This window comes from Mandrillus leucophaeus, unplaced genomic scaffold (assembly GCF_000951045.1).
Source record: "Mandrillus leucophaeus isolate KB7577 unplaced genomic scaffold, Mleu.le_1.0 Scaffold585, whole genome shotgun sequence".
Taxonomy (NCBI): domain Eukaryota; kingdom Metazoa; phylum Chordata; class Mammalia; order Primates; family Cercopithecidae; genus Mandrillus; species Mandrillus leucophaeus.
The window spans coordinates 879,087-894,360 of record NW_012106308.1 but is presented as its reverse complement, the minus strand read 5'-3'; the positions used below and the strand labels follow the sequence as shown (position 1 = coordinate 894,360).

At 44.7% G+C, this 15,274-nt stretch overlaps 1 protein-coding gene across 1 annotated transcript in view; it reads right to left on the bottom strand.

Annotated features, from left to right (window-relative positions):
• The window catches only part of PITPNC1 (phosphatidylinositol transfer protein, cytoplasmic 1), a 395,624-nt gene that overhangs the window by 29,245 nt on the left and 351,105 nt on the right, over positions 1-15,274 (bottom strand). The window contains exons 8-9 of the mRNA XM_011999170.1: positions 7,810-7,965; positions 2,054-2,117 (exon numbers count right to left, since the gene is read on the bottom strand). Coding sequence (XP_011854560.1) covers positions 2,054-2,117; positions 7,810-7,965 — 220 coding nt within the window. The remainder of the gene's footprint in view (positions 1-2,053; positions 2,118-7,809; positions 7,966-15,274) is intronic.

The window sequence follows — 15,274 nt, the reverse complement described above, 5'->3', positions numbered from 1 at the left end:
TTCAATTTTTATTAGAAGTCCCTAAGTCTCGGCCGGGTGCAGTGGCTCACGCCTGTAATCCCAGCACTTTGGGAGGCTGAGGTGGGTGGATCACGAGGTCAGGAGTTCGAGACCAACCTGGCCAACATAGTGAAACCCCGTCTCCACTAAAAATACAAAAAAATTAGCGGGCGTGGTGGTGGGAGCCTGTAATCCCAGCTACTTGGGAGGCCCAGGCAAGGAAAATCGCTTGAACCTGGGAGGCAGAGGTTGCAGTAAGCCGAGATTGCTCCACTGCTGTACTCCAGCCCTTATGACAGTGCGAGACTCTGTCTAAAAAAAAAAAAAAAAAAGGAAGTCCCTAAGTCTAAGTCTCTTCCTTGCCCTTTGCCCTAGGCTCAGCTGAGATGGAAGAGTCAGGCCCCATCCCCCATCCCCTTCCTGGCCTTTCATTTACTAGATACCCACCCATGTTGGGTTTTCTTCCTATATCCTGCCTGTAATCAAACCCTCTTTATTATTCTGTCCTCTTGATCAGAATCCGGCTATTCTTTTTGCTGAAAAATCTTCTTTGGCACTCTGGCAACGGAGAGAAACCTATCCAAGTGCCCTGTCTGTTGGTTTTCAAAGTGGCAGATTTTTGGCCCTTCAGGTACCTCTCTTTTTGCCAAACTTCTAATTAGTTTGCACCTATGATTCTTTAAATATTCTTTTGATATTTCCTTGGTGTTGGTAGCGAGGAAACCGTGAGCTCTGAGGAGCACAAGTTGGGAGAGACCAGAAGTTCTTATCCTTTCTTGGGGTCTGTGCTCCCTCTGAGAATCGGAGAAAAGCTCCCCAGAAAAAAACAACCAGAAAGATTTATTTAAGGATCAGAGGAAGTAATCACAGGAGACTCTCCTGCCTGCCTCACAAAACACAACTAGAAATAGACAGGTCTCTGGGAGACATCATGACAATGTGGCAACTCAGTGCTTTTGCGGCAGGAGAGCGGCATTCTGTGGGTGTGTGATAAGAGAGCGTTAAATGATCTGCATTTGGACAAACCCAGAAAGGTGCATTTGCGCTTCAGAAGGTGCAGATCTGGGAAAACTGCAAAAGGAGGTTAAAAAAAAAAAAAAAAAAAAAGAAGAACCATGCCTTTTAAATGTGGCTCAGAAATCGCTAACAATACTAATAAAAATGACTGTCTTTGCCCCTTCCGTCTAACGTGTCCTTTTATTTTGGTACCTTCTGCTCAGAAAAGGGAGGTGAGTTCGTGAAACAGTGACAGAAAAGGACCAAAATGCAATCTAGGTTATACTCAGAACAAATTTAATGTGACTTAGGAAAAGGCCAAGGAGGAGGGCATTTCATTAGACAATCGACCTGAAAATCAGATCTAACCTAAGTCACTGGTGGGGCGTGTTCCTTTCTATTTATAGCCAAGGACGGTAGCCATCTGATGACTGATTCTGGGAGTGCAGAAAATTCATGTGGACAAAACAAGACTGCTGAGGACCTGGGAAGGATGGTCCATCCATCATGGGATGAAGCTAACCTTGTTTTCATTTGCTGGAAATGTGTAGAAATCGTTTAACTCTTCCCAGATCATGAACAAAAAAGCCAGAACAATAGTTTCAATTAGGATGAACGGGGCACCTATGCCTCTGTCTGCCTTTGAATTTTTGCAGAACCTGTATATATTTGGTGAGGGGTGGTTTCAAATGTTTTCTGAATCAAAGGACTGCTTTTACTTGACAGGACGCTTCAGACAGCTTTGATATTGAAGTTTAGGATAAATTAGGATGGGTTTGAAACCCATCTAACAGAAAATGATGGAGCCGTGCGTATCAACTATGTAAGCATCAAACATCCTGAGGTTCCTACTTAGTCAATAATTCCGTGGTTATTTTAGACCAAGCTTCTATAATTACATCTTCATTATGCTTGGCAGACAGTGCTATTTCCAACACAGGAAGCAACGGCCTTGCCTTTGTTGTTGTCCTTCTAGGTAGCAGTTGAAGCCAAATGGACAGAAAGCCCAAGACAACATGAAGTTGTTCTACAAGTTATTTTGGAGAAATTGACTTACCATACCACTCATCAACCCATGCAAAAGCCTGTCTATGTCCAATCAGCAGAATGTCTCGGACCACCTACGAAGTAAAAGAAGGAGATTGAAATAATAGCATCGTTGATGAAAACTATTTGGAAGGCAAGTTGTTAACAATTCTGGGAATCTTTGCGATTACAGAGTTCTTAATCCCTCTGTCTGTAGGTGATGACAATTACAGGCTGCCCATAGGTCCTATAGTGCTCACACACCTCCAGCCCTTTCCCATGGTGTACATATACTTGCAGTATATTCATCTCCTTGTCTTATTTGAGAGTAGGGCTGGGTGTGTGTACAAACTAATGACAAATACTTGACAGTCACACAGCAGTGATACAGATAAATCTCTAGGTTAATTACCTTGAAGTTTTTCTCTCCATCTAACTAAAACAGCATCTACTTTTCATCTGTGGGAGGGTGTGTGTCTCACTAGTTGGTGCCAGGAGGTCATAAATGTTGGAAATCTAGAACACTTTTCTAGGCAGCAAGTCACTTTTTTTTTTTTTTTGGAGACAGAGTCGCTCTGTCACCAAGCTGGAGTGCAGTGGCGCGATCTCGGCTCACAGCAACCTTCACCTCCAGGATTCAAGCAATTCTCCTGCCTCGGCCTCACGAGTAGCTGGAACTACAGGCACATGACACCGTGCCTGGCTAATTTTTGTATTTTTAGTAGAAATGGGGTTTCACCATGTTTGCCAGGATAGTCTCGATCTCTTGACCTCGTGATATGCCCGCCTCAAACTCCCAAAGTGCTGGGATCACAGGTGTTAGCCACCACACCTGGCCGACAGCAAGTCACTTCTAAGCAAACAGCACTTAACATTCCCTCTTTTCTGATGACATATCCTAAAAAGTGAACAGCACCTAATATTCTCTCTTTTCTGATGACATATCCTAAATATTGATTTTTTTTTTTTTTTTTTTTGAGACAGAGTCTTGCTCTGTCCCCCAGACTGAAGTGCAGTGGTGCCATCTCAACTCACTGTAACTTCTGCCTCTTGTGGTTAGGTGATTCTTGTGCCTTAGCCTCCTGAGTAGCTGGGACTACAGGTGCACGCCACCATGCCTGGCTAATTTTTGTATTTTTATTACGGACAGGGTTTCGCCATGTTGTCCAGGCTGGTCTCAAACTCCTGGCCTCAAGCAATTCACCTGCTTTGGCCTTCCAAAGTGCTGGGATTACAGGTGTGAGCCACCTCACCCAGCCTGATTCATTTTTTTAATTGTATATTTTAAAATAACTTAGAGTGTAATTGGATTGTTTGTAACACAAAGGATAAATGCTGGAGGGGATGGATACCCCATTCTTCACATTGCGCTTATTTCACATTACAGGCCTTATGAAAACATCTCATATACCCCCTATTTCTTTACACCTACAATGTACCCACAAAAATTATTTAAAAAATAAATATTGATTCAGTTTTTCTTTTTATCTTTTTTTTTTTTTTTTGAGATGGAGTCTTGCTCTGTCCCCAGGCTGGAGTGCAGTGGTGCGCTCTCAGCTCACTGCAACCTCCACCTCCCTGGTTCAAGTGATTCTCCTGCCTCAGCCTCCTGAGTAGCTGGGATTACAGGTGCCTGCCACCATGCCCGGCTAATTTTTGTATTTTTTTAGTAGAGACGGTGTTTCACCATGTTCGTCAGGCTGGTCTCAAACTCCTGATCTTGTGACCTGCCTGCCTCGGCCTCCCAAAGTGCTGGGATTACAGGCATGAGCCACCACGCCCGGCCTCAAATTTTAAACCAACATAAATGAAGGTGTAAGATACAATGTAAATAAATATCCTTTTAGGTTTGACTTTCATGTAATAGAAGGAGGGAAAAAAGGCAGTTTCTTTTAACTATCATTGAAAGGATGAAAAAAGAGACCTGAACTAGAATAGAACATAATGGGAATGATAAGCTTGACTGGATACAAAAGGGATGAAATTGTTACTTATGGTGACACATAATGGCAATAGAAGGCTAAGGAAAATAGTATATACCATTTGTGTGTGTGCGTGTGTGTGTGAATACTGTTCATGTGTTTTTATTTCATGGTATTCTTTTCCATCCTGGGTAAATATGTCTTTTTACATTTCTTGGATACTCACAGTCTCCCTCCAACATTCCTTTCTTCCTGCCAAACAAATCCAGTGATTGTCAAAAACCTCTCGTGGAAGGTTCAAGCATGTTTCAATAAATGAAGGATTTTAATTCGGTGAATTTGCAGAAACAAGGAAAGCATTTATAATGAAGTGTTTATGACTCCAGGCCTCTGGATATCTAGTGAGGCTTTTCTGACTTGAAAGTAGGAAACACATAATGAATACAAGAAACAACACGCAGCTATACACACTTGAGTGCTGAGTGTCTCAAATTCATGGAAATCAAAAGAACAGCATCGAGGCATCAGTAAATGTACCCTATTACACGAAGCACAACACAGCTGTCGGCTGGAAACAAGAATTCAATAATGTGCTAATGGCTCGCTTTCGAACATTTTTTCCCCCTTAATTGTGAATAGATTCTTAAAAAAACAAAGGTGTTCAGAGAAAGGCATCCCTGGCACCTTCAACCCATGCAAATGCTAGCCTCAGATACTCATTAGCGACTCACATGCCAGAGCAGGTGTGTTTCTGAGCGTCAATAACACTTCATTATATTTGGAAAGGGCAAAGCATAAATCTTACAGGTATTTTCAAGAAACAGATTCTTAAAACTAGCTTGAGTCAGCTGTGAGAAAAGAAACACAGTGGACCCTGGGGCAATCTAAATATGGCCTTTTAAATTATTATTATTATTATCATTATTATTATTTTTTTGGAGACGGAGTCTTGCTCTGTTACCCAGGCTGTAGTGCAGTGGTATGACCTAGGCTCACTGCAGCCTCTGCTTCCTGGGTTCAAGTGATTCTCCTGCCTCGGTCTCCCGAGTAGCTGGGACTACAGGGTGCATCACCACGCCCAGCTAATTTTTGCATTTTTAGTAGAGATGGGATTTCACCATGTTGGCCAGACTGGTCTCGAACTCCTGACCTCAAGTGATCCGCCAGCCTTGGCCTCTCAAAGTGCTGGGATTACAAGTGTGAACTGCGCCCAGCTTTATTTTTATTTTGTATTATTCTCTTTTTAACTGACAACTCTGGCTTTGATAAATGTGCTTTGTGAGTGGAAATAAAACACACTATGAAGCTGGGCGTGGTGGCTCACGACTGTAAACCCAGTACTTTGGGAGGCCAAGGCGGGCAAATCACTTGAGGTTAGGAGTTCGAGACCAGCCTGGCTAACACAGTGAAACCTCGTCTCTACTAATAATACAAAAATTAGCCGGGTGTGGTGGCACGCACCTGTGCCTTAGCTACTCAGGAGGCTCAGGCACAAGAATTGCTCGAATCTGGGAGGCGGAAGTTGCAGTGAGCCGAGATCATGTCACTGCACTCCAGCCTGGGCAACAGATTGAGACTCCATCTCAAAAAAACAAAACAAAACAAAAAAACACTATGATAGTGGCCCTAGAAAGAGGAGGTCTTTTTACCTTAAAAAGCCACACACAAAAAGGGATGCTGTGGGAAACCAAGGAGGATACTGTCTTACATAGACACAGAGCTGAGGCTGGAAAACATGTACTTTCAGAGCTGCAATTGCTTTCCTGTGCGATAACCAGGACACAGGAGGAAAACAGGAGATCCTGGAGCTTGATTTCTATGTTTCACATTTCATTCTGGCTCCTGGCTGGCTGGCTGGGTTCTGGAGCACGGGAGAGGAGCGGCATGCTTCTCTGTTCAAGAAAACACCCAGGGCTCTCATGTTTGTGCCAGAGTCCACCATTTACCATGAGCCTGAGTTATGAGGGTTCAAGAGACTGGCAGTCTAGTTCTTGGACCTAAATTCCAGAACTAAACTTTTTATTGTTAACTGGACCCCAATCTCAATAGACAAATCCATCTAAGTAATGAAAAGCTGAGTGCATTAAGGTTAAATTCCAGTGACTCCAAAATAATTTTGGAAAGCTACTCTTTATCAGTTTTTAAGTGGAAAAATAAACAGATAACCAGCCTATCTGGAATGTAGAGACAATTTGAGTAGTATTTATTCTTATGAAAATGAGAGCAGCTACAAAGGGCAATGCTCAACATTGCATTTCCCATTTTTTTCTCCCATGAGGGACAGAGTCATGTTAGAAACCCTGAGAAAATATGGATCATCACCAAGTGGGATTCTGCTACAAAATGAACATGCTGGCCGGGCGCGGTGGCTCACGCCTGTAATCCCAGCACTTTGGGAGGCCGAGGCCGGCAGATCACGAGGTCAAGAGATCGAGACCATGCCGGCCAATGTGGTGAAACTCCGTCTCTGCTAAAAATACGAAAATTATCTGGGCATGGTGGCATGCGCACCTGTAGTCCCAGCTACTCGGGAGGCTGAGGCAGGGGAATTGCTTGAACCCGGGAGGCATAGGTTGCAGTGAGCTGAGATCGTGCCACTGCACTCCAGCCTGGTGACAGAGTGAGACTCTGTCTCAAAACAACAACAGCAACAACAACAACAAAAAAAACCAAAATGAACATGCTTAGTCAAAGTAGGTATACAATTGAAATCCGCATCCTGAGGCTGTTAACAATTCTTTGGTAACAGAATTATTATTATTATTTCCTTTTTTTTTTTTTTAAGATGGAGTCTTGCTCTGCTGCCCAGGATGGAGTGCAGTAGCACAATTTCAGCTCACTGCAACCTCTGCCTCCTGGGTTCAAGCAATTCTCCTGCCTCAGCCTCCTGAGTAGCTGGGATTACAAGCATGTGCCATTACACCTGACTAATTTTTTTGTATTTTTAGTAGAGACAGGGTTTTGCCAGGTTGGCCAGGCTGGTCTCGAACTCCTGACCTCAAGTGATCCACCTGCCTCAGCCTCCCAAAGGGCTGGTATTACAGGCATGAGCCAACGCACCTGGCCACTTTGGTAACAGAATTATTAAAGGAGCAGAAATGCTGGGGTATACTGTCTAATGGGACTATTGGGGTTTCTTGTTCTATCTCTGGGCATCTTCCACTTTAGGTGCCTACATTTGCAGATCTTTTGGGTGGCAATTAACCTTAGGGGTTGTGCTGACAGATAAGCCCTTTGGCTGTTTCCCACGTGCCTCTGTCTGGGAGTAGATGAGCTCAATACCAAAGTGAGAAGTGTATTTCCCGAATACACTTGCCTAACAGACACAGAGGTCACAGAATGAGAGACGAAGTGTAAAACATCTATTACTGGAAGAAAATTGAACCCATGCATAAAATGCATTTTCATCCAAAAAGTGTTTTTCATTTTTTTATTTTTTATTTTTTGAGACAGAGTTTCTCTCTTATCACCCAGGCTGGAGTGCAATGGTGTGATCTCGGTTCACTGCAATCTCTGCCTCCCAGATTCAAGCAATTCTCCTGCCTCAGCCTCCTGAGTAGCTGGGTTACAGGCACCCACCACCATGCCCAGCTAATGTTTTTGTATTTTTAGTAGAGACGGGGTTTCACCATGTTGGCCAGGCTGGTCTTGAACTCTTGGCCTCAAGGGATCCACCTGTCTCGACCTCCCAAAGTGCTAGGATTACAGGCGTGGGCCACCCCGACTGGCCCAAAAAGTGTTTTTGAGATGCGGTGACCTGATGTTGGTGCAGTATTTGTGCACCTGCTGTGTATCATGTACTTTAACTTGGCAATATAGACAGTTAACTTTTCCATAGCCCAGGAACTGCTGCTGGGCCACTTACCTTGTGTACAAACTGTTCCACTCTGGTCTGAAGCCCCCAGACCTCAAACTTCACAGTCACCAGCTTGTAGGAGCACATGATGGGCTGATGATTGTCTCTCCAGCCTTCCCTCAACTGTCCCCGTCCTGTCTTCTCTGACTTGAAGTGCTTAGGATCCTCAAAAAAAAAAAAAAAAAAAAAAAAAAAAATCAAAGAAATTTGATATATTAAAAGTTTGATGATCGATATTAAATGTCAGGAATAAGTATGAAATAACATAGAAACAGGGCTGGGTGCGGTGGCTGACGCCTGTAATCCCAGCACTTTGAGGGGCCGAGGCGGGCAGATCACCTGAGGTCAGGAGTTCGAGACCAGCCTGACCAACATGGAGAAACCCTGTCTCTACTATAAATACAAAATTAGCTAGGCATGGTGGTAATCCCACCTACTGCCTATAATCCCAGCTACTTGGGAGGCTGAGGCAGGAGAATTGCTTGAACCCGGGAGGCGGAGGTTGCGGTGAGCCGAGATCGCGCCATTGCACTCCAACCTGGGTAACAAGAGTGAAACTCCATCTCAAAAACAAAAAACAAACAAACATAGAGACAGAAAGTAGATTAGTAGTTGACAAGGATTGAGGAAAGGAAGGGATGTAGAGTGATTATGAATGGATATAACATTTCCTCTTGGAGTGATGAAAACGTTCTGGTATTAGACAGTGGTGATAGTTGCACAACCTTCTGAATATGCTAAAAACCACTGAATTGCACATTTATTTAAAAGGATGAATTATATTGTGTCTCAATTTTTTCTTTTCTTTTCTTTTCTTTTTGAGATGGAGTCTCACTCTGGTGCCCAGGCTGGAGTGCAGTGGCGTGATCTCAGCTCACTGCAAGCTCCGCCTTCTGGGTTCACATCATTCTTCTGCCTCAGTCTCCCCTGGGACTACAGGTGCCCGCCACCATGCCAACTAATTTTTTGTATTTTTAGTAGAGATGGGGTTTCACCGTGTTAGCCAGGATAGTCTCGATCTCCTGACCTCGTGATCTGCCCACCTCGGCCTCCCAAAATGCTGAGATTACAGGCGTGAGCCACCGCACCTGGCTTCAATTTTTTCTTTTCTTTTTTTGTAGAGATGGGTCTCACTATATTGCCCAGGCTGGTCTCCAGCTTCTCACCTCAAGTGATCCTCCCTTCTTGGCCGCCCAAAGTACTAGGATTACAGGTGTGAACCACCATACCTGGCCTCACAACAGCTTTAAATACAGTAGACAAAAACCGGGAACAGTCCAAATGTTCATCAGCAAGAAACCAAACAGATAAATTGTGGTCTAGGTGTACAACGGAATACTAGACAGCAATGAAAAAGAACAAATGGCTGATGCATGCAAAAACATGTACAACTCTGACTGATGCTATGTTAAGCAAAAGTAGTCAAATGCAATAGCATATACATTGTATAATTCAAATTGAAATTCAAGAACAAGCAAAACTTTATGTATGGTGATAAAAGTTAAATGAGCAGTAATCTCTTTGACGGTTGGGGTTTGGTGCAAAGGGACATGAAGGAAACTTCTGGGATGATTATATGTTGATCTGGATGTAACGTGTACACATTCACTGAGTTTTACACTTAAGATTTGTATTATACTTCAATTATAAGAATGAAAAACAGGTAAAAGGGTTTTTGGTTGTTGCTGTTTTTGAGATGGAGTCTTGCTCTGTCACCCAGGCTGGAGGGCAGTGGCTTGATCTTGGCTCACCCCAACCTCTGCCTCCCGGGTTCAAGTGATTCTCCTGCCTCAGCCTCCTAAGTAGCTGGGGTTACAGGCGTCTGCCACCACACCCAGCTAATTTTTGTATTTTTAGTAGAGACCGGGTTTTGCCATGTTGGCCAGGCTGGTAAACCTGGCAGTCAGGGGGTCCTGAGAAGTAGATAGGATGAGACACAAAACCACATTGGCTGGGACAGCCCCAGTCCTTTTAATGCAGACCAGACTGTGTCTCAGGGGTGGGCTTGGGAGGTAAAAGCAGGCTGCTTCCAAATAAAGACAGGTTTATTCCCTCAGGTCTGGCTGTGGCTCTGCCAAGGCTATCTGGCACTGGCCTCTAAAGAGGGCTTTCAGGCTGCCCTTGACTTCCCTTACAGATCTGCCTCCTCTGGCAGGACCTTTTTGCTACAGTGACCACTTCCACAACTGTAGCTCCTCTAAAAAACACAGTGCACTCCCAGGGCCAACTTCCGTGCCAGGCTGACGCCAGGCCTTCATCAAAGTAGAGGGTGAATGCTTGCCCTCCTGCCCCTTCTCAATCTTTCCATCCACCATTCCCCACTCTGCTGCCACAGCGGCCTCCCAGATGTAAACTCCCCTCCTCAAAATCTGTCCACGGCACCATGAGTGTAGCATAAAAGTAATATGCCCTGGCAGGATGGAAGTACAAGGTCTTTTATGTTATTACTTATTTTTCTGGCATCTTTTCCAGACCAGCCTCCCAATGCCACACCTCTCTTGTGAGCCTTAAGAAGCTCCCGCTGGCCACATTCTCCAAAGCCCCAGGAGTCTGGAACCTCCTAGATAGGCACTGGTCCCCCTTCCTGAAGTTCCTTCTCCCCCACCAACTCCCGCACTCTGACTGACTCTCCTTTCCTTGCTTCAAGACTTAAGTTAGGGGCCGGGTGCAGTGGCTCATGCCTTTAATCCCAACACTTTGTGAGGCCAAGGCAGGAGGATTGCTTGAGGCCAGAAGTCCAAGGCCAGGCTGGCCAACACAGCAAGACCCCAGCTGTATTTAAAAAAAAAAAAAAGACAGAAAAACACTTGGTCAGGCATGGTGGCTAAGGCCTGTAATCCCAGCACTTTGGGAGGCCAAGGTAGGTGGATCATTTGAGGTCAGGAGTTTGAGACCAGCTTGGGCAACATGGTGAAAGCCTGTCTCTACTAAAAATGCAAAAAAAATTAGCTGGGCATGGTGATGTACGCCTGTAATCCCAGCTACTAGGGAGGCTGAGGCAAGAGAAGCACTAGAATCCAGAAAACGGAGGTTGCAGTGAGCTGAGATTGTGCCACTGCACTCCAGCGTGGGCGATAGAGAGAGACTCTGTCTCAAAAAACAAAACAAAACAAAAAAATAAAAACTTCATCCCCCCCAAGGACCCTTTCCTGGGTGGCTCAGAATGAGGGCTCCTCCTTTATGCTTCTGAAGCTTCCCCTGTCATGGGTCTGGCAGGTGAGCGCATCACAGATGTCGAATACATGCTTGTTGAGTGAATGCTTGAACCCTATTTGACGTATCACACACGTGTGGCTGGGACATCAGAATCTTAACCAACATTTGGTAAATACCTAAGTGAAAGACTAGTTGAAATTCTATGTTCACAATAACAAGTGTTGGAAAAGATAGGGAGAAACTAGCACTCTCATACATTGTGACAGAAATATAAATAGTGTGGCCACTTTGAAAAACATTTCAGTAGCTCATCAAAAGATTAAACATAGGATTACCATTTAACCTAGCCATTTCACTCCCAGGTATCTACCTGAGAGATTTGAAAACACATATCCACACAAAAACATGTACATGGGCCGGGTGCAGTGGCTCGTGCCTGTAATCCCAGCACTTTGGGAGGCCGAGGCGGGTGGATCACTTGAGTCCAGGAGTTTAAGCCTGGGCAACATGGCAAAACCCCTTCTCTACAAAAAATACAAAAATTAGCCAGGCGTGGTGGCATGTGCTTATAGTCCCAGCTACTTGAGAGGCTAAGGTGGGAGGATCACTTGAGCCCAGGAAATTGAGGCTGCGTTAAGTTGTAATTATGCCACTGCACTCTAGCCTCAGTGACAGAGTGAGACCCTGTCTCAAAAAATAAACAAAACTCCAAAAAACAAAACATGTACATGGATGTTCTAATTCATAATGGCCAAAAGAAAAATGGAAACAATACAAATTTCCTTGAACTGATAGATACACAATATGTGGTATGTCCATACAATGAAATATTATTCTGGCATAAAAATAAATGAAGTCTTCTTTTTTTTTTTTTTTTTTTTTTTTTTTTTTTTTTTTCTTTTTTTCTTTTTTTGAGATGGAGTCTTACCCTGTCACCCAGGCTGGAGTGCAGTGGCATGATCTTGGCCCACTGCAACCTCCGCCTTCTGAGTTCAAGCAATTTTCTTGCCTCAGCCTCCCGAGTAGGTGGGACCACAGGCATGCACCACCACGCCCGGCTAATTTTTTGTATTTTAGTAGAGACGGGGTTTCACCACGTTGGTCAGGCTGGTCTCGAACTCCTGACCTCAAGTGATCTGCCCACCTTGACCTCCCAAAGTGCTCGGATTACAGGCATGAGCCACCATGCCCGGCCATGAAGTCTTCTATTTTATTTATTTGTTTATTTATTTTTGAAACAGGAGTGCTTTATGGTCCGAGTGGAGTGTCTGGGAGGAGTGCCTCCCAGCTCTCGCCTGTGGGCTCACCTGAGCGGGAGTGGAGCTGAGGTCACTGTGGGAAGCACAACCCCCGCTCCCAGGAGAGGCCTCGCATGCTGCCTTCAGTCTCGCCAGCCTTGCCTAGCGTGGGGCCTGGGCCGCCCTTTAGGGTGGGTCTGCACACCCGTGCTCAGGGCTCCTGGCTGGAAGCAGAGCCATAGGCATGTGGCGGCCCTGGGTGAGCACAGAGGGCAAGCAGGTGCCGGGGCGGTGCACATCCCGCAGCCAAGCGGTCCCTGCCCAGCCCCGGCCATGAGGTCTTCTTAAAAGAAGATATACAGGTCCCCGACAATCATGAAAAAATGCTTAGCATGACTAATCATCAGAGAAATGCAAATCAAAACCACAATTAGATACCATCTCACACCAGCCAGAATGGCTATCATTAAAAGGTCAAAATACAGTAGATGTTCGTGAGGCTGTGGAGAAAACGGAATGCTTATACACTGTAGGTGGGAATGTAAATTAGTCCACACTGTGGAAAGCCATCTGGAGACTTCTCAAAGAACTTAAAACAGAGCTACCCAGCAACTGCATTACTGAGGAACGGGTACAGAATAGATGGTATATCCATTCAGTGAAATATTATTATGCCATAAGAAGAAACGAGGCCAGGCACAGTGTGGCTCATGCCTGTAATCCCAGCACTTTGGGAGGCCGAGGTGGGTGGATCACCTGAGGTCAGGAGTTCGAGACCAGCCTGACCAATATGGTGAAACCTCGTCTCTACTAAAAATACAAAAAATTAGCTGGGTATGGTGGCACGTGCCTGTAGTCCCAGGTACTCAGGAAGGCTGAGGCAGGAGGATTGCTTGAATCCAGGAGGTGGAGGTTGCAGTAAGCCAAGATCATGCCACTGCATTCCAGCATGGGCGACAGAGTAAGACTCTATCTCAAAAAAACAAAAAACAAAAAACAAAAAACAACAACAAGAAATGAAGACTTGATTCTAGAAGCTCGCTCGGTCTTTGGACCAAATTGAGAGCTAGCTGAAACAGGTCTGGGGTGGAAGCAGCTTTCCATAAGAAACGGTCATGTCATTTACCATCACTGTGGCAACACTGGGAAGTTACTGCCCCTTTTCATGGCAATGACCTGACAACTTGGAAGTTATCACCCGCATCCTAGAAATTTCTGCATAAACCGCCCCTTAATTTGCATATAATTAAAAGTGGGTATAACATGAGTGCAGAACTGCCTCTGTGCTGTTATTCTGGGCACACTGCTTGGGGTATAGACCAGCTCTGCAAGGAGCAGCACCTCTGCTGCTACTGCCTCAACTTTAAATGCCACCGGCTCACCCTTGAATTCTTTCCTGGGCAAAGCCAGGAACCTCCTGGGCTAAGCACCCATTTAGGGGCTTGTCTACATCAGATACACAACATGTGTTATATCCTTACAATGAAATATTACTATGCCATAAGAAGAAATGAAGTCTTCTCAAAGACATACAGGTGGCCAACAAACATATGAAACAGAGCTACCATTCAACCCAGCAACCCCATTATGGGGTATATGCCCAAAGAAAATAAATCATTCTCCCAAAAAGACACATGCACTCATATGTTCATCACTGTTCTATTCACAAAAGCAGACACAAAATCAATCTAGGTGCCCATGGAATACTACACAGCCATAAAAAGAATGAAATCGTGTCCATGGGGTACTATGCTCACTACAGGGTGACAGGATCCATACTCCCTACCTCAGCATTACACAATATTCCCATGTAACTAATCTGCACATGTACCCCCTGTATCTAAAAGTTGAAATTTAAAAAAAAGAAGAAATGAAGTACTGATACATACACCAACACAGACGAACTTCAGAAAACATGACACTAAATAAAAGAAGCCAACCACCAAAGGCCACACTGTATAATTCCATGGATATGAAATGTCCAGAGGAGGCAAATCTATGGAGAAAGTAAGCAGATCAGTGGTTGCCTAAAGCTGGGGGAAGGGAATGGTATACGGAATGACTGCAAACAGGAACAAAGTTTCCTTTTGGGGTGATTAAAATGTTCTAAAATTAGATTAAAATGATGGCTCACAACTAGATAAGTATATGAAAGAGAAGTTGAATTATACACCACTTTCTTTCTTTCTTTTCTTTTCTTTTTTTGAGATGGAATTTCACTCTGTCACCCAGGCTGGAGTGCAGTGGCACAATCTCAGCTTAGTGCAACCTCTGCCTCCTGGGTTCAAGCGATTCTCCTGCCTCAGCCTCCCAAGTAGCTGGGATTACAGGCACCCACCACCACACCTGGCTAATTTTTGTATTTTTAATAGAGATGAGATTTCACCATGTTGGCCAGGCTAGTCTTGAACTCCCAACCTCAGGTGATCCACCTGCCTTGGCCTCCCAAAGTGCTGTGATTACAGGCATATGCTACTGCACCCGGCCAAATTGTACGCTTTCAATGGGTGAGTTTTATGGTATGAAATGACATATTATAAACATTTAAAAAATACAAAAGTACAATCTGAAAAATGCTATGTTGCTACCTCCGTGGGTTTTTCAGGGCATGCAGTGGCTCTGGATTTGCTGATGGTCCTACCTAAAGTCATATTATTATTATTATTATTATTGCTATTTTGAGATGGAGTCTCGCTTTGTCACCTAGGCTGGAGTGCAGTGGCGTGATCTTGGCTCACTACAAACTCCTCCTCCCAGGTTCAAGTGATTCTTCTGCCTCAGCCTCCCAAGTAACTGGATTACAGGCATGCGCCACCACGCTGGCTAATTTTTGTATTTTTAGTAGAGACAGGATTTCACCATGTTGGCGAGGCTGGTCTCGAACTCCTGACCTTGTGATCCACTCGCCTCGACCTACCAAAGTGCTGGGATTACAGGCGTGAGCCACCGCGGCTGGTCTAAAGTCATATTATCACAGTCATGATCCTGAGCATGTTTCCTGAGTGTGCTCCATGGGAAGCAGGTACTGCATTGCCTTCCACCTTGACCACATTTCTTTGTCCTGGGTGTTTAGGAGGGGT